Source organism: Salvia hispanica, chromosome 6 (genome assembly GCF_029641045.1).
Source record: "Salvia hispanica isolate PSC_SH4W2 chromosome 6, Shi_PSC_v1, whole genome shotgun sequence".
Classification (NCBI taxonomy): Eukaryota; Viridiplantae; Streptophyta; class Magnoliopsida; order Lamiales; family Lamiaceae; genus Salvia; species Salvia hispanica.
The window spans coordinates 20,809,469-20,827,310 of record NC_142697.1 but is presented as its reverse complement, the minus strand read 5'-3'; the positions used below and the strand labels follow the sequence as shown (position 1 = coordinate 20,827,310).

At 36.0% G+C, this 17,842-nt stretch overlaps 3 protein-coding genes across 3 annotated transcripts; all 3 read left to right on the top strand.

The window, feature by feature from the left end:
- Positions 1-1,601: 1,601 nt before the first annotated feature.
- On the top strand, positions 1,602-5,009 carry LOC125205793 (uncharacterized). Its single transcript, XM_048104917.2, has 3 exons — positions 1,602-1,799; positions 2,282-2,412; positions 3,888-5,009. Exons 1-3 carry the CDS (start codon positions 1,602-1,604, stop codon positions 4,657-4,659), a joined length of 1,101 nt encoding a protein of 366 aa, XP_047960874.1. The 3' UTR covers positions 4,660-5,009.
- Positions 5,010-5,162: 153 nt separating this feature from the next.
- LOC125205792 (photosystem II stability/assembly factor HCF136, chloroplastic-like) lies at positions 5,163-9,312 on the top strand. Its single transcript, XM_048104916.2, has 8 exons — positions 5,163-5,610; positions 5,820-6,055; positions 7,547-7,677; positions 7,806-7,938; positions 8,133-8,255; positions 8,422-8,496; positions 8,791-8,906; positions 9,043-9,312. Exons 1-8 carry the CDS (start codon positions 5,280-5,282, stop codon positions 9,107-9,109), a joined length of 1,212 nt encoding a protein of 403 aa, XP_047960873.1. The 5' UTR covers positions 5,163-5,279; the 3' UTR covers positions 9,110-9,312.
- A 5,266-nt stretch (positions 9,313-14,578) lies between these two features.
- On the top strand, positions 14,579-17,755 carry LOC125205493 (uncharacterized). Its single transcript, XM_048104469.2, has 12 exons — positions 14,579-14,734; positions 14,825-14,873; positions 14,964-15,130; positions 15,331-15,855; positions 15,949-15,984; positions 16,162-16,253; positions 16,329-16,446; positions 16,594-16,682; positions 16,763-16,856; positions 16,940-17,028; positions 17,145-17,452; positions 17,540-17,755. Exons 1-12 carry the CDS (start codon positions 14,705-14,707, stop codon positions 17,563-17,565), a joined length of 1,623 nt encoding a protein of 540 aa, XP_047960426.1. The 5' UTR covers positions 14,579-14,704; the 3' UTR covers positions 17,566-17,755.
- The last annotated feature ends 87 nt before the right edge of the window (positions 17,756-17,842 follow it).

Sequence of the window (17,842 nt, the reverse complement as noted above, 5' to 3'; positions counted from 1 at the left end):
GATATGTGAATGCAATGATGTAACATAAATATTAACTTTATACATTCTGATAAGTAAAACGTAGGTTATTGGAAAAAATATTATTCCTCCATTTGCATATACGACGTGCGATCAATCATTATTGTTGCAGCAAAACAAAAGTGGTTAAGGAGAAATTCAGAATAGTGGTTTATAACTACGACATCATATGCCTGTGTATACATCTTGTGAATTTATCTTTTGATTCTCGAATCTCGTTGACTCAGCATTATTTATTAAGGTTGAAATGTTAAGAAGACAATCTCAACTGTTTGTAGATGCTGCCATTAAATTCAAAGTAATTTGAATGATTATGTTAGGCATAATATTTGCACATCCTTGAAAAAACTGTAATCCATTTTGTAAAGTCAGGTTGTATTTAATGCGCATGGTCATTCTTCTCGATTGCATAATTGCTTTTATGCTTATCAGATAATAATGATAAAATTGTTAAATTGTACTATAAACTGAATCAAGATTTATCCAGTTTTAAAGCATAGTAGTATTACATAAGTGAAACACCGTATTAGTTAGAGAATTTCAATATTCCTATTTTTATTTGGTTCTTTAATTGAGCAATGGTTCAAACTTCAAATTTTTATTCTTTTTTTTTTAGTTTTTATAAATTAAAATACTTGTATTATTACACTTCAGTCTCATGTAGTCAGCCTTCTCATCTAAATTCGTACAAGTAAGCATTACTCATTAAAAGTAAGGGTAAACCGCCAAAAAATTCATTAGGTTTGATCAAATGTTGGTGGGTGCAAATGAAAGCGGCAGTGTGTAGGAGTGTGTAGGAGGAAGAGGCGACGGCGGCGGTGGCTGGGGGGTGGGGGGAGGACGCCAACTATGAGAGGGGAAGAAGCAGTGCACGGGTGGAGGAGATGCAGGGGGTGGGAGAAGAAGCGAGCCCATACGAGATTTTGTCTTAAAATTTAGATATAAAAATCATAGAGTTTTGGATTTTTTTACAATCATTTTGCAACTAATTTTTTTGGTGAAATTGTATCGATATAACAATTGATAAATTATTTGTCGATATCACTACTAGTGAGTTAAACGGTGATTTATTCATAAAAAACTACGTAGGCCATCACATTTTTCCGTCGTGGAATAATTAGGAATAAATCCAAAGTTTATATTTCGATTATCTTGAATTTTGACCAAAACTAGTAATAATTTTTGAGCAATTTGCCCTGAAATTAATATACACGTGTATATGTTGAAATATTCGGTATGTGACAATGGCTGATCATTAAATTTATGATTAATTTATGTTATTTCATTTTTCTACGGCGCCTCTTTTGAATACTAAAATCAAATTCTGATTGTAGTAGAATGAAATAGCACAAATTCTTACTTGGATAACTAAAATCAACTAACTTAACCTTTTATTCTGTAAAATATAAACAGATGCTATATATATATATACTCCTCTGTGTATCTGGAGAGAGAGAGAGAGAGGAGAATCCCCAGATCCGTCAGTGCACCGTCAAAGCTTCTCTGGCTAGCGATTATTAAATTAATCGTATTCCTATGAATTTCGTCATCAATTTGGGCTTCTGATTTTTATTTCGTTGCGGATGGAAAGATACGGGATATTGGATGATGACAATGGCGAACTGGAATTTCAATCCAGATTAATGGTGGCATCATCACCGCCGTCGAGATCACTGCCGATTTCTACCTCGCCGTCCGATGTCGCCGGGTACAGTTACATAATACACACCGTTAGCAAATACGACACTCTCGCCGGCGTCGCCATAAAATACGGTGTCGAGGTAGAATACTTCACATATTTTCCCTCTTAGGATTTTTTAAAATTTATTATAGTTTGCTGCGCTCATTTAGAATTCACTATTCTGTTACCACCCTATTTTATTGTGTTGTTGTGCCTTCCATGCGCTATTCTCGGTTTGTATATATAAGAATTACACTGATAACATGGTTTTAACTTTAATTCCATTATACAGTTAGAAAAGAGCTGAACATATTCATTTTAGTTTGTTATCTTGTTGTCACATCGATATCTTGTATTTTGCGTGTTATCGATCTTGTTAGATTAACACAGTTTCTACATTAGGTAGATGATGCGATAATTGTACCTTAGCTTATTTGCTCATTTGTTAGAAACTTGTGTTCTCCACATACTAAACCGTACATCCAATTTTCTGTTAACCAGACCTACTTGTCTTCATTGTAGCTTAAGGGGTTATGTGATAGTTGGTATTTGTCTGATTACTTGGTTTTGGAATGGGATTAGGTGGCAGATATTAAGAGGTTAAATGGACTGATGACTGATATCCAAATGTTTGCTTTGAAGACCCTTAAAATACCATTGCCAGGAAAGCATCCCATATCCCCCACCTTGTGCAATGGCCAAGAGACTCAATGGTACTTGGCTTTGACTTTGATTCTCATCCGCATTATGCTTTTCTGTGCATTCCTTTGATAGAAGTGCCGAACAGGATCATGTCAAAATTTTGCACTTTGTGCTGTCAATTTGATTTATTATTTTTTGTCATTGTTGGTTGAAAGATTGAGAAGCCTTGCAAATTAATTTTCTGTTTTGTGTTGGGTATGAATTTCTGTTGGAAGAAGCTGGTTGGCATTTGTCCCTTTTTCAATTGGTATACAACCTAATCTGGACTAGGTCGTACTGCTTACTCGGTGCTTCTCAATGCATTATGTAATTAACTACTCCACTCTCGTAATGCAGCTGTAAATCAGTGCTTGAATGTTTGTAATGTTACATGATAAAACTGAAGGACATATCTTTGTTTCCATTCCTTCGTTTCTAATTCTTGAATAAGTGGTTAATCAATTTATGCTAATGAATGAGTGTCCTTTGAACTGCTACCCAGTTCATGGCTGCTGCCTTTGTTTTAAGTCTCTATCTCTGTCCTATTCACCTTACGAGCACTATAAGGGATTGCACGGATTGAGTAATCATGTGAGGCTAGACTTTGCTAATCTGGTAACTGAAGGCAGTAGGGGAAACTATCATTTAGACTTTCCAAATCAAGCATCAATCAATTGGGTATTTGATTTGGACTTTGAAGTGGTGTTATAGAAGGCGTGTGACTAATTACTTTAAAGTATGAGATACATGACTCATGATTGAGTGAGGTTATGTCCCCTAGAAAATAATGCTTGTCAGATGATATTGCCCGATATGCATCTTAATTATACAAAAACAATAACTTTCAACAAACCAGATAGCTTGTCGATCATAATGTTGAGTGATCATGTAGATGTTTCTGTTCCATTGGGTCTTTAACTGTAACTTGCATTTGTAATTGTATGAAGACTTGAGAGATATTAGCTTTGCATAATAAAAAATCAGCCTACCCTCTCTCTCTTCACAGTTTTTGGTGGAAGCCAAAAATCTCTCTTTCTTATCGTGGATCACATTCTCTACAAGGAAACTATTTGCCTTGATGCTCATGCAGGTTTCTTCCTAATAGCATCTTGTGTAATGTATAATTTCAAGTTTATCTGGTTACAATAACTTTAGAAATACCAGGTCTTTGTGCTCATGTTGAACCATGATGATGTTGCCATGTCATATCCTTGTGTTAGAGATGCAGTCTAGACTCTAGAGTTAGAAAGGTATCTAATTGCTATAAAAGTCCAAGTCCAAGTCCAATACCCAGTTTTATTTAAGCCGGGATTTTCATTTATGACTTATGTCATATTGGTATATAATGTAGCCATGCTTCACCCCTCGAGTTAATATTGTTGAGGACAGGCTAATTTGTAATGTCCTGATTTTGTGCATAAATCCCAGTATCTACACTTGAACAAAATAGTTGTACTCACACTAAATCAGGAAGACTATTGGTGGCTGATTATAATGCCTTTTGCAGGCCAAGCAGCCCCAAGCAGGACCCATCCAGCCGTCGACAATCTGATTTATTTGATTCGTTTCAGTCTTTAAAATTAAGTTCTTCAGAGCATCATAAAGTCTCACCAGCCATGAACATCTTACGAGGTTATTATGGTCTCAGACAACCAGATGAAAAGGCTTCCTCCGAAGGTTTAGAGCGGAATGGAAGAGCTAACTATCTTGAGGATGGGTCATTTTACACACATTCAAAACATCCATTGAGTCATCAAAGAAAATCGAGAAGTGTTGCTAATAATTTAATGTATGCAAATGGTGGGCTGCATAATTCACTCTTGTCACCAGAATCTGAAGATAATTGCACTAACAAATGGATTGAGAAGCTTTTAGGTAGGCGTCAAAAGTCTGAAACCGAACTAGCATCTTGTCCCCCAGAAAAGCTGCTTAAGGAGGAAAGCAGCAGTAACAGTGGCATTTCAAGCGGAGGCTTGGCTCTCAGGTCCAAGGCAGCCACCAGAGCTTTTTCAGGCGAAATAGATGCTGACTCGGGTGGGCTGAATCCAATTTCTTTAAATTTGGGGGAATCACCTCAAACTGACTCTGTCACTGTAGTACGGAAGTCATCAAGTACATCGAGTTTGATGGATACAGATATTAGTGCATTATCATCTCTATGGGCAACATCCAAGTGGAGTTTGAAGCCAGATTTCCAGGCTCTCTCTTCTGCTGCCTTGCCTATCTTTGATGGTCTGCCTAAGCCAATGAGCCGGAAAAACAAAGCTGCGCTCGATTAGTGAGTCCATTCATCACTCTATTCTTTCATCCACCGTGCAGAAGCTTTTGCTGACGCTGAGATCGGTAAAGATGAATTTGATGTGAACAAATATAAATGCTTACGACCATCAGCTACGAATCTGTCGCAGTTTTGGTAGAATGATACTCGAGTCGCCACTCCGATGGTGTTGAAGAAAAGTTGATCTTCATTCACCTGAGGAATGGGGAGAACAGAAATGGCTTATTGTGCTGTGGTTCTGGAGAATTGCTGCAGCATGTGTACATTCTTTTATTGAACATTCATAGATAGCGTGTATATTGGAAATAGTCACCTATATTTTTATGAGAAGGAGAAAAGAAAATTATATTATTTGTACTTCACATAATTATATACTACTCCCCATTTATATTCGTTTTGCTTGGCATTGTATAAAACAAAAAGGGCAGTTTTGTAATTTACAAACATCTGATTTTTATTAGTACTCCATAAAAGAGTGTGGAGTGGGGGCAACCGTAAAAAACTAAAAGGCCAACCGCAATTTGAAATTCCATTGGATAACAGCAGCTTCGGGAATTCTAGAGAGAGAGAGAGAGACACACACACACATCATCACATTCACCACGAACCATAAGCTCAACCATGGCGGCTCTTCAGCACCTCTCTTCTTCTATTACAGCTCCCTTGCCTTCGCAGCTCCGCTCTCGCTTCCATTTCCGCCGCCGCTGCTGCTATCGTCTCCTGCCTTCCGCTTCGGCAGCTCCTCAGCCCGGGCAAACTGATAATGCTATTACCCGCCGCCAGTTGATAGGCGGACTACAAGCCGCCACCGCCGCAATTTCGCTCTCTCCGCTAGGCCGCAAGGCGTTGGCGGCGGAGGACCCACTGTCCGAGTGGGAAAGAGTTTTCCTACCAATTGATCCCGGCGTCGTCCTTCTCGACATTGCTTTCGTCCCTGATGATCCCTCTCACGGTTGGTTTCTACACTAGACTCCATTGTTTATATTACCTGCTGATTTCGTGCAATTAATGTTTGTTAGATTAATTATATATTGGCACATTAATTGAAAATGGTTGAATTATCATATCTATCGAAATCATGCTGATTCAGTTAGCACATTGATTGAAGATATAGCTAATTGAGCAAAGTACCAACACAATTTGATTTGGATGGTTTGGCAGGTTTCTTATTAGGGACTAGACAAACTTTGTTGGAGACGAAAGACGGAGGAGCCACTTGGGCTCCACGTTCCATACCGTCTGCTGAAGATGAGGACTTTAACTATAGGTTTAATTCCATCAGCTTCAAAGGGAAGGAAGGTTGGATTATAGGCAAGCCAGCTATTCTTTTGTACACTCCAGATGCTGGAGATACGTGGAAGCGCATACCATTAAGTTCTCAACTTCCTGGTGATATGGTAACCATCACCTACCTAGCTTGCCTCACTCTATTTCTTTTTGTCAACGTGATTCTTTATTTGTGTCTATGCTTGTGCTACGTATTGTTACTTTTATTTGTAAACGCCTCCATTTCCAGTTCTCATGACATGATCCCTTAACTTGACTACCATTGATCATGCTTGAGGATTGCTTCCTATATATGTCTTGATCATCCATTTCCACTTCACAACCTAGTGCAATAACTGCAATCAAATATGACCAACATAAGCAAAACACGCAGTGGGTGGGTGCTTATATGTAATTTTTCAAAATTCAGTTTCACTTTGTTCGCGATAGCAGAAGCAGCAAGAAAGAGGAGAGACCTAGATTCTTTGACTCAAAGGCCAAGAAAGTTTGCTGGGACAATGCAAAAAAGGTTCCAGGTAGAGACCCAGAAAGATGGCGAATGGATGCAGCTGGAAACATAGTCTGCAAACGTCTCCATACCTGTAATGGTTGTCTTTGTTATGAGTATGATCATATTATCCCTTTTTCGAAAGGTGGTGAGTCTGTGGCCGAGAATTGTCAAATTCTTCAAACCAGGGTAAATAGGTTGAAATCCGACCAAAGTGAAATTAAACAGGGATTGCTGGAAGGTTACTCTTGCGACCTTAAATTCACCGAGGAACAACTTGACATAATTGAAATGGCCGTTTATGGAAGTGTAATTAGGCCAGGGAGGCAGTGCATTGTTGGAAGTATTAGATCATTGATTGGGAAATACAGCTCTAGAGATCCTAAGATCACATGCAACTAGGCAAATTTAATCAAGGCTGCTTTCTTATCTATGTTTTTTTTTCAATAAGCCTTAACCTATCCCTTAATAAAGTGTGTGACATTCTTGTTTTGGTTTTTGTACTTTTAGTTTTGCACTGCATTTTTTATGAAAAGAAAATTCATTTACTCTTATGATGCACTGATTTTTTTTCAATTATGTTAATGGATTTACATTCATCTGTGAATGTCCATTTACGAGGCAGAAGGAACAGACATAGGCATAGCGGAATTATGTGATTGAAGGTTACAATTAGGAGTACGAACTCCATGAGCCAATTTATCTATCTCTTTCTGATCATGTCCTTTCATTAAAATATCTCGAAACTGGACTATAAAGGATATCATCAGACTTAGGAGATACCAAAGGTCCAAGCATCATGAAGGAACAAAGACTAAGATCTGTCCAATCTTATGCATGTGCAAGCACGGTGCACTACCAAATACTAATACAGAAGGCAGGATCTGGACCTATATTTTATTGCTAGATTTAGCATTGTGTTCTACTTGTACTATAGCTGGATTAATTTAGGATCTAGGACTGAATTCATACGATGAATCTTATAGTAGAATCATAGTCATCACTCATCAGTAATCACTATTACCATTCTTTTCCTCTTGTTGCAAATAGAGGACCGTGTTTAGAAAGTATTCCTCAGTCTAAGCAAGGTGGCCATACTGGTTGATTGTTTCAGGTATATATAAAGGCTACTGGAGAGAAGGGTGCTGAATTGGTAACTGATCAGGGTGCAATTTACGTCACATCAAATGGAGGATACAATTGGAAGGCTGCTATTCAGGAGACTGTTTCAGCTACTTTAAATAGGTTAGTTTCCTCTGGAATTCCTGAGTCTCTTGCAGAATAGGTGCTATTTGCATTACTATCTCAAGATTCTATGCCAGCATTTTGTTCCCACGCGTACGAGTTACTAATGTGCACCCTTGCTGCTGCAGAACAGTTTCTAGTGGTATCAGTGGTGCCAGTTACTACACAGGAACATTTAGCACAGTGAATCGCTCACCGGAAGGAAAATATGTCGCCGTCTCAAGCCGTGGTAACTTCTATCTGACATGGGAACCAGGTCAGGTAAGATTCTCTAACAGCATTGACATAAAAAAATTATAGCTTCTTTTGAAAGGCAACTTAGCTTCTCTATACTCCAAAATAAATTAACTGATCTTCATTTCCATGTTCGTATTTCTACTGCTTTCGCTTTTGAATACCAAATAAGAAAATTAAGAAAAGCTTATGATGCTGTCAATTTGTATGCAACATCTCAGGCATACTGGCAGCCTCATAATAGGGCTGTAGCAAGAAGAATTCAAAACATGGGCTGGAGAGCTGATGGTGGTCTTTGGCTTCTAGCACGTGGTGGGGGACTTTATCTCAGCAAGGGCACTGGGGTAAGTGACTTTTGATGTAATGCCATATTTGCTCCTTTTCTATATGACATGCTGCAAAGTAGGGACATTATTTTGCTTCCCTCGGATGTAGCTTCTCGTCTTGCTGTTCTTACCCACTTATATGACATTTGTCTTCATCGATTGTAATCATTGTAAATGTATTCAGATAACTGAGGACTTTGAGGAAATTCCAGTGCAAAGTCGTGGATTCGGGATTCTTGATGTTGGGTACCGATCAGAGGTATAACTATGCTGATAAATTTCTTTACGGTGTGTTTGCTGCATTCGGGATAGGCTGATCTCATATGCCAGAATTAATTTTGAGTACACTACATGTAGAAGGATTTCTATATTAGAATTAGACAATATAGGCCTTCCCAACTTCTTGCAAAATTTAACTGTCATTAAATAGTCACATTCTTTCAATATTATGTCCCTCCCTCCTATCTTTGTGTTTCTTTGAACATATAATAATTTGCAAACAAGTGCCATACCGAACATTGTGTCTCTTAACACTTGATGATGCAACTTGCAGGACGAGGCTTGGGCTGCCGGTGGCAGTGGAGTTCTGCTGAAAACCACGAACAGCGGGAAGACCTGGATCCGTGACAGAGCAGCTGACAATATTGCTGCCAATCTCTACTCTGTAAAGTAAGCTCCATTCTTTATATAGTGCCCTTGATGAACTAACCATCACACATGAGAAAGTTACGCGAGAGAGAGGGTTATTTTATCGATCGAGTGTGCTTGGATGAGTTCACAAGTTAGTGGTTGATGGTGTGTACAGGTTCATAAATGACAAACAAGGATTCGTACTAGGGAACGACGGAGTGTTGCTGAAATTTCTAGGATGATTGGGCTGCTTGAGCTGAGGATGAGTGTGTGTTTCTTTTGTTTAGTCCAATGCATTATTACCCTGTGAATTTTGATTCAAGTTATAAGTACATACATTCTTGAAGCTTTGGCTCTCGTATATTATTTGGATTTGTGGAGGAATACTCATTTGTATATCACTGGAAATTAGTGGTGTTTTGAAAGACATACCTAATTCGTTTTATTTCTTACGTTTATGTAAATTATTGTGGAGTCAGTCTGCTTCAATGAAGACACGTGAATAGAACATTGTAAACTAATATTATTTCACATAATTATTAGTAACGAAACAGAAACGGAATATGTATGGATCCAAGTCATGATGCTCTATCAAAAATCTCAATTGGTGCACGCATATAATATATACTAGGAGTATATGATATGTGTTTTGACAGCAAATGAGTACTCAGATAACTTACATAAATTGTACACACACAATACCCTTTAATTTAGTTCTCTTTTAGGATAGAAATTTATGACTAGTTTATCCTTATTATGCAGTTACGGATATATATTAACACTAACAATTTAGAAAAATTCATTAATTTAAATTATTAATTAATTATGGTAATAGTGGAGTATTAATTAACACTCCATAATTAAATTACTATATTTAATAAATTAAATTTATAACTTAATATAGTACTGCATATCTTTTTCTAATAAATTTATATTTAATCATTTTATAGTTTGCTAGTGTTTTTCTTTGTTTTATCTCTTCTAATTTATTTATTTTTCATTAATTTCTTAAACAAATTATCATGAGGTATAAATCATCAATGTAGTAACAAACTAACAATGAATTATTTATCTTAATATATGAAAAAATAAAAAAAATACTCCTATCATATATACTCTCCGTCCCATAATAAATGTCGTACTTTACTTTTTCATTTGTCTCACAAAAGATGTCACATTCCACTTAACATACAAAATAAAATCTCATAAAATCTTTTGTCATTTTCTAAGTGTGTCATTTGTTATGAGATGGATGGAAATATTTAATTTAAAATTTTACTTTTTTTCCTAAATGTTGCATAATTATAACATGGAATTATTCCGACAACACTTAATGAGATTGTTTTTTTCATCACTTCTATCCGATATGTGTTTTTCATTATTTAGAATACAGAATTAATGAGCAATTTCTACTACACCTGCACGAATCATGATCGTCGGATAAATAAACCTTTCAAGTATCAATGTTCCAAAATTGATACTCCATTTAAAACATGATATCAATTAATCAAATAAAGATATTGTTGAGAATAATCACAATGTTTGCTCAAGTTTACAAATTTACTCAATTTTTAACTATTTCACTCATAACATCATTTTTTTTCTTTTGCAAGTTTAGTTTAGTAGTGAAACTACGTGGTTAATACTCCCAAATGACATTGTTTTAGGACACACGGCATACTAACTTTACTGAAAATGTAGACCATGCTGTAAGTGTATGCAAAGTGAAAAAACAGTAACGTAAATGCAACCATTTAAAACGATGGAAAAAATGGTCATGCAAGTGCAAGTTGTGCAACCAGTCTAAGAGTGTCCATAATGTAATTACGTAGTAACAATCTATGGACTCAATATTTTTTATATACTCCGTACAATTTATTACTTTCTCAATATACAATCACTTTTACTAGTAGATACTATTATATGGAAATCTAGTGATAAATTAATTAATGCAATGGTTTCTTCTTTAAAATGTTGTCTTATACTATAATCCTAAACAATTTTTTCTTAAATTTACAGGTTACATTATGTAAAGATTGAAGGTTAAAGTCTAAGTGCTATAATATTCTACACATGAAAACATGCATCGAGAAAACCATATCAACTCCAATATAGTGAACTAGGAAGTTCAATGAGTTAGACAAGATTGTGCATCTACTAGATCTGGTTTTGCATAGTAATATTGAAGGGTATTAGATAAGCAATGATAAGTAATTAAATATAACTACTCCCCCATGGTAGGGGAGCTGCATATGCCTTGGTCTTTGTGGTTTTGGAGGCTTTGTTTGGTTTTCTGATTCTTGTTGTTTGGACGTCGGTTGCAGTACATGATGTTTTCTAGACGATCTCCTTTTCTTTTGCTTTGGGTTGGGTTTGGCTTGGTGAGGATTGTGGGGTTTTTGTGGTAGCCTATGCCCCATGGTCTTTGCTTTTCTTGGCTTTTTTTTTGTGTGTTTTGTAGTGACTCTGGTTTGCTTGTACTTTTGAGCTCTTAGTTCGTCATCGAGTCATGGCTTGAGCATGTTTCACGATTATAAAAAATGAGCAAAACTAGGGAATATATAACAAAACATAAAATATGAATAGAAGAGATACAAAAGAGGGTGTTATAAGTTAGGATTCTCATTGAATATTATAAGATCCCAATAGTTCTGAAGGCTAATCGGCGACTATTTTCACCAAAAAATAAAATAAAATCGACTCCATTTATGTATCATCACTCAATTTAGAAGTCATACGTTTACATTCATTAATAATTCAATAAAATGCAACCACAAAGAAGTGGAATTCATACAATCTCACAATATAAGAGAATTAAGAATTTTCACACGAACTGGGTTGCGTCAGTGTGCTAACTAATTTACAGTAATAACTAATAATTTTTAATTCTGTGTATTAAAATTATCAACACAACGACATAATTATACCAATCCAACATATAGATTTAAATATCAAAACAAAAACATAAGTTTATCAACACAAGAATATTGATAAATTTATGTTTTTGTGTTGGTATTTTTAACATACAAAATTGATATTAGTTATTACTATAAATTAGTTAGTATTTGATCACACACCTGTAAGAACTATCCAAAAAGCCACAAATCCGCCGGATATCTATCTATCTATAAATATATAAAAGGGAGTTTTGGAGATATTTACAAAAGTGTCATTATGAATATTATAATAAAATAAAATAAAATAAAGACTTCATCATCATAAATCATAAAGTATACCTACTATGTAGTTGGTGCAGTGGAGTACGTGAAATCTTCCTATAAATTATGCGTCATGGATTCCTATCACGTATGCGCATTTTCAGTTTCTTCATTGTCTAGACATATAGTATTTAGCAAATACTCTGGAAACCTATTATTAATCTGGATTTATCTGTACATTGCCTGCTCCCAGTGTTTACATATGCTTACGGAATGTTACTCAAAGTTTCCGCTCTTACATTGACACTTTTTGCGTAAGAATCCATATCTTTGTTTGAGTAAAGGACATTAAGATTTTTATCATTTTTTGTTCATTGAGATAATTCAACTAGATATTTTATTTGCTTTGATGAACGGATGGCTCGGTAAGATCACTTTGGAGATTTTATTTTCTAAAATCATCATTCATTCACTCTTGGTATCATCTTTATCCTGTGACGTGTGGGGAGAAATTTACAAAATTATCATTTAAGTTAAAAAATTTTTTTAAATTAAATACATGTAATCCAAAGGCCATTAAATGTGTGTGATTAAGTGAAGTGAACGTGAGGTTATAATATGTTACGTGTGATTAAGTGGAGTGAGTGACAGGTTTTACTATGTCATTTAAATTTGGTTTAAACGTTTGATTAGAATTCCAAATAAAAATATTTTTTGTCCTTTCATCGAATGCATGTGGTGCGAATTGTTCGATTGTGTACTTTCATGGGTCTCATCTTATGGTTTGCTCTACAGATGATCGTTTTAATACATATTGATTGTTGATTTTGTGCATAGCAAATTGATTTTGTTCCTTATTTTATTGTAGTTTTAGGTGAGACGGATGACTTTAAAGATGACTAACGAGTTATTTTTCTTATAAGTTCTGTTGAAGAGTGACGAATTGTGAAGAATTAAAATTAATATTTTAAAAATATAGTAATATAGATTACTAAAAAAATAACTTTCAAATTTATATATTAAATATATAAATTATATATTAAATTTTATTAACATAATAATAAATATATAAATTAGAAACTTCAAATTTACTGAAAAATATATTTAAATTTCTAAAACATGCTTTAAAATTTCTTGATATTTATGTTTTATTTTGCATAAATCTCAAAATATTAGTATTTGATCATGTTTATATTTGAGTTTAAGCATATATCTCAAATTTATCATAATTAAATATTTTACATTTTATAAATATAACTAATTTTCACCATTATTTATTGGATTGAACGCATGTTAATTTTATCGGTTGCAACCCGATTAGCCCGCTAGGCTAGCCCGAAACCCGAGCTTTTAGGGTTAGGGCTGAACTTTTATAACCCGAAAAAATTATAGCCCGATTAGCCCGCACCCGATTGACCCGCAACCCGAATAAGTTTGGCCTGAAACCCGATGGGCTGGCCCGATTGACATCCCTAATCGTAACTAAGAAGAGAGAGAAAGACTAAACAAGGTAGACAAAATCAACGAACTCACGAGGTAATATTAGATCTTCCTAATAAAGAGTGTGTGCAATGATTTTAATTAATTTTAAAGCCATACAGTTGGAGAAACTATTATATTTGGTCAAATTTAAAATCATTCAAAAACTTTCAAACTCGTATGTAAAAAATCACAATATGTTAATTTGTTCATAATTACTATTTCACATGAAAAAATCAAATATCTACATGTGATATATTGTTGATGCTTTCAGGCAAATGACATTATCTTAATGAACAAATGATTATATTTAACGTACCTACAATAATGTTCATATATAATTTCTCAAATGTTATATCAGATAGTATAATTTTGCTAAAAATATCAGAATTTGACCAAACTTCATAATCTTTTCGATAATTTATCTTTAAAAAAAAGGTTAAATGACCGAATGAATTACAAGTCGGTTATTTTCTTGATATGAAAGACAATAAACTAGTATTGTAATTAATATGTTAATTTCTTTGTTTGTTATATTTATTAAATGAATACTAGATTTCAAAAGTGGGATGAAGGGAGTATTAATCTGTGCATAATACAGGTATGATACTAGTATATCTAATCAGGTAGTCCAAGTGAGATGATCTATAGAATCTCCTTGTGAATGCCACCCAACCATTGGAATTAAGGATCCCCAGCCTACCCGGTCACATGAATAGGGTGATGATCTCGGCCTCAGTTATGTATAGTTTGAATGCTAAAAAGTATAATTTTTTTTATGAATTTATATATCCCTCACAAATTTATTAATTTTAGTATGAAAAAAAGAATAAGGTAAAATATTTAGGCTTCCAATTCATACATTATTTTTCCCCAAATCAATATTAATGTGGAAATTTTTGATGTATAACTATGTAGTATAATTTACCGGAACGTTACTAGATTGACCAAAATTTAATGGAAAATAGTACTAAAAAAAATTTGGCCTATAATTATGCATGTATGCCCTAATGCATTAGGTATCGAAAAAGAAAAGCGAGGAAAAACACGCCGCAAAATTCTGAAAACCTACTTATATAAGGAGGCATAAACCTGCTCAAACAAAATATCTCCTCCTCATTAAACCCTCTTGCTTTTTAGGGTTTTTGAGAATTCACTCCTTTTCCTGCACTCAGCCGCCGCCCCTTCTCACAGTTTGTTATGGGTAAATCAAGCAAGAAGGTCACTAAGGTTTGCCTTGCACCTCTTCTAATGGTTCATTGTCTGTTGTTTTCCTTGAATTTCTTTTGATTTCGTTACAAATTACAATCTTTTTTGTAGGCTGAAGCAGCCGCTGTCGTCGCTACACCCATCAAGTCCTTGAAGAAAGGTTTGTTTTGTTTTTCGCCATCGTTCTTCTTTGTATGTTCTGATTCTCTGTATGAATTTGTTCCATTTTGGTTATGTTTGTTTCTGATAGGCAAGAGAGAAGCAGAGGAGCTCATTGAGAAGAAGGTGGTGAGTGCTAAGAAGCAGAAGGTGGAGGAAAAGAAGATTGAGTCCAAAAATGACAAGAAGGTGCTTAAAAAGAAGGTCGAATCTTCGTCTGAAGACGACTCTTCTTCAGAATCTGAGGAACTCCCCAAGGTTTGTCCTTTTTTCTCTTTGAAATGTATTGAGATTGACTTCCATTTCTACTCTATAAGCTGCATAACTTTTTTTTGTGTGTGTTGTATTTGTTGGTAAACTTATACTCTATGTAGTACTTGGTGTATTGTTAGCTCCTTCAATTTCCAATTAAGCATTTGGAGATTATTAAATTGTTTATTTGTATGCGCTATGACCAGGTTAAGCCACTCCCTGCCAAGAATGGGGTTGCACATTCAGATTCAGACTCGGACTCAGAGGAAAGCAGCGGTGTAGAGGAAGCCCCTAAAAAGGCCCCTGCTGCTCCGGCAAAGAATGGAAAGGCTGCCCCTAAGAAGAAAGAGGAGTCGAGTGATGATGAATCTTCTGAAGATGAGAGCAGTTCCGATGATGAGGATGTTCCTGCAACTAAGAAGGCGGCACCTGCAGCTGCTGCCAAGAAGAAAGATGAATCATCATCTGAAGAGGAGTCCAGTTCAGATGAGGATGATGCTCCGGCCAAGAAAGCAGCTCCAGCTAAGAAGGCAGCTGCACCTGCAGCCAAGAAGAAAGATGAATCATCATCTGAAGATGAGTCCAGTTCAGACGAGGATGTTGCACCGGCCAAGAAAGCTCCTGCGACCACCCCTGCTGCAACAAAGAAAGAGGAGTCCAGTGATGAATCTGAATCAGAAGAGTCTTCGGAGGATGAAGATGAAAAACCGGCCAAGACTCCCAAGAAAACTGTAATTGCCACTCTCCATGTGTTTTCACTTCATTTTTGCAGTGTCCTTTGTATGACCATCCATCCTTACATGAATTTTATTTTTATTATGCAGGGTGGAGATGTTAAAATGACAGAAGCTGACAATACTGTGAGTGTTGCACTTGTTCAATGCAATTTGTTTATTTGTATACTAGAGCATATAGCTGTTGATTTGTTGTTAGGTGAATATGTTAGAAGGGAGTTAATACATGAAAACTGAAGTCAGCAGCATTTGGTCTCTATGATGCTACTATCTTTGTTTAATCTTGATTGTTAAATTCTGCAGCCCAAGACCCCTTCCACACCCAATGTCCAATCTGGAGGCTCAAAAACCCTATTTGTTGGAAACTTGTCTTTCTCTGTTGAGCAAGCTGATATGTGAGTTCCTTGTCCTCAAGTTATTAATTAATTATGTATTCTTGTAAGTTTCTTTGATGATTTTTTTTATTTCAGTGAGAACTTCTTCAAATCTGCTGGGGAAGTTGTAGATGTTCGTTTTGCTATGGGCCAAGATAATTCATTCAGGGGCTTTGGTCATGTTGAGTTTGCTACTGCTGAAGCAGCAGCGAAGGTAAAAATCTCCTTTTGACTAAATATTCTTGATTTCCCCCCCTTGTATTATATTGCTGCACATGTAGAATAGCTTTACCAGTATGTAAAATTATTTATATAAATTATTATTCCCAGAAACTAACTTATATTTATAATTTTCTTATAGGCTATGGAATTGAATGGTCAAGAGTTGCTAGGTCGTGGAGTAAGACTTGACATGGCAAAAGAAAGGGGTGCTGCCACTCCGTTCAGCGGGTGTGACTGCGTTATTACTTAGTATCTCCATTCTTATGTATAGTTTGCTCCAAGATGATAACTTGTTATGTTTTTTATAGTGGCCGTGATTCACAATCCTTCCAGAGGGGAGCAGCAGCTCAGGGGCAAACAGTGTTTATTCGTGGATTTAACAAATTTGACGGTGAAGACCAGGTAAATCTTGGGATGTCCATATCAATTTTCTAGATTTCTAAAGCTCACAACAAAAACTGATATCACTAATAATGAATTTGCAGATTAGGAGTGCTCTTGAAGAGCATTTTGGTGGCTGTGGTGAAATCACTCGGGTTTCTCTCCCCAAAGATCAAGAGGGTGGTGTTAAGGGGTCCGTTGTCTCTCTCTCATCTTCTGCAGCAGCTGCTGCTTATAATAGGAAGTTTCTGTTGATTTTATGATTTTGAATTTCTATTGCTCCTAAATATGCTTATAACTTTTCTTCAGGATTGCTTATGTTGATTTCACGGAAGGGGCTGCTGTCAACAAAGCTTTGGAGCTAAGTGGATCTCAACTTGGGGACAGCACCTTGTATGTTGATGAGGCCAAGCCAAGGGATAATAATGCTTCTGGTGGTGGCAGAGGGGGTGGTAGAGGTTTTGGAAGAAGTGGTGGTCGGGACTCTGGTGGCAGATTTGGAGGAGGTGGGCGCCGTGGTGGTGGCCGTGGCGGTCGGGACTCTGGTGGCCGTTTTGGCGGTGGTGGCCGTTCTGGAGGACGTGGATTTGGCAACAAACCCAGCTTTGCTTCATCTGGTGTGTAACCTTTACATGAGATTATTACATTTATTACTACTGCTTCTCTAATCTTCTGACGCATCTTCATCGTCGGAATTTGTGCAGGAAAGAAGACCACATTCGACGACTAGTAGACGAGTCCATAAGTTCTGGTGTATTATCAAGGCCCGTGCTCCACACTGGCATTTGAGTTTAGGAAAAGTTTTGTTTGTTTACTGTTTAGGGGCAGCATAATTTAGTTTTGGTTGCTAATCTGGATCAATTAATGTTTGGATCTTGTGAGTTCAATTTTGTGCTATTATTCAAGGTTATGTTTGCTCATTTTTCAATTTTTATTTTAAGCTAATGTATGGTTCTTGATTATTGCAATGTTACGTTATTTTAGTGCAAGTTCTGCGCTAAATTGAA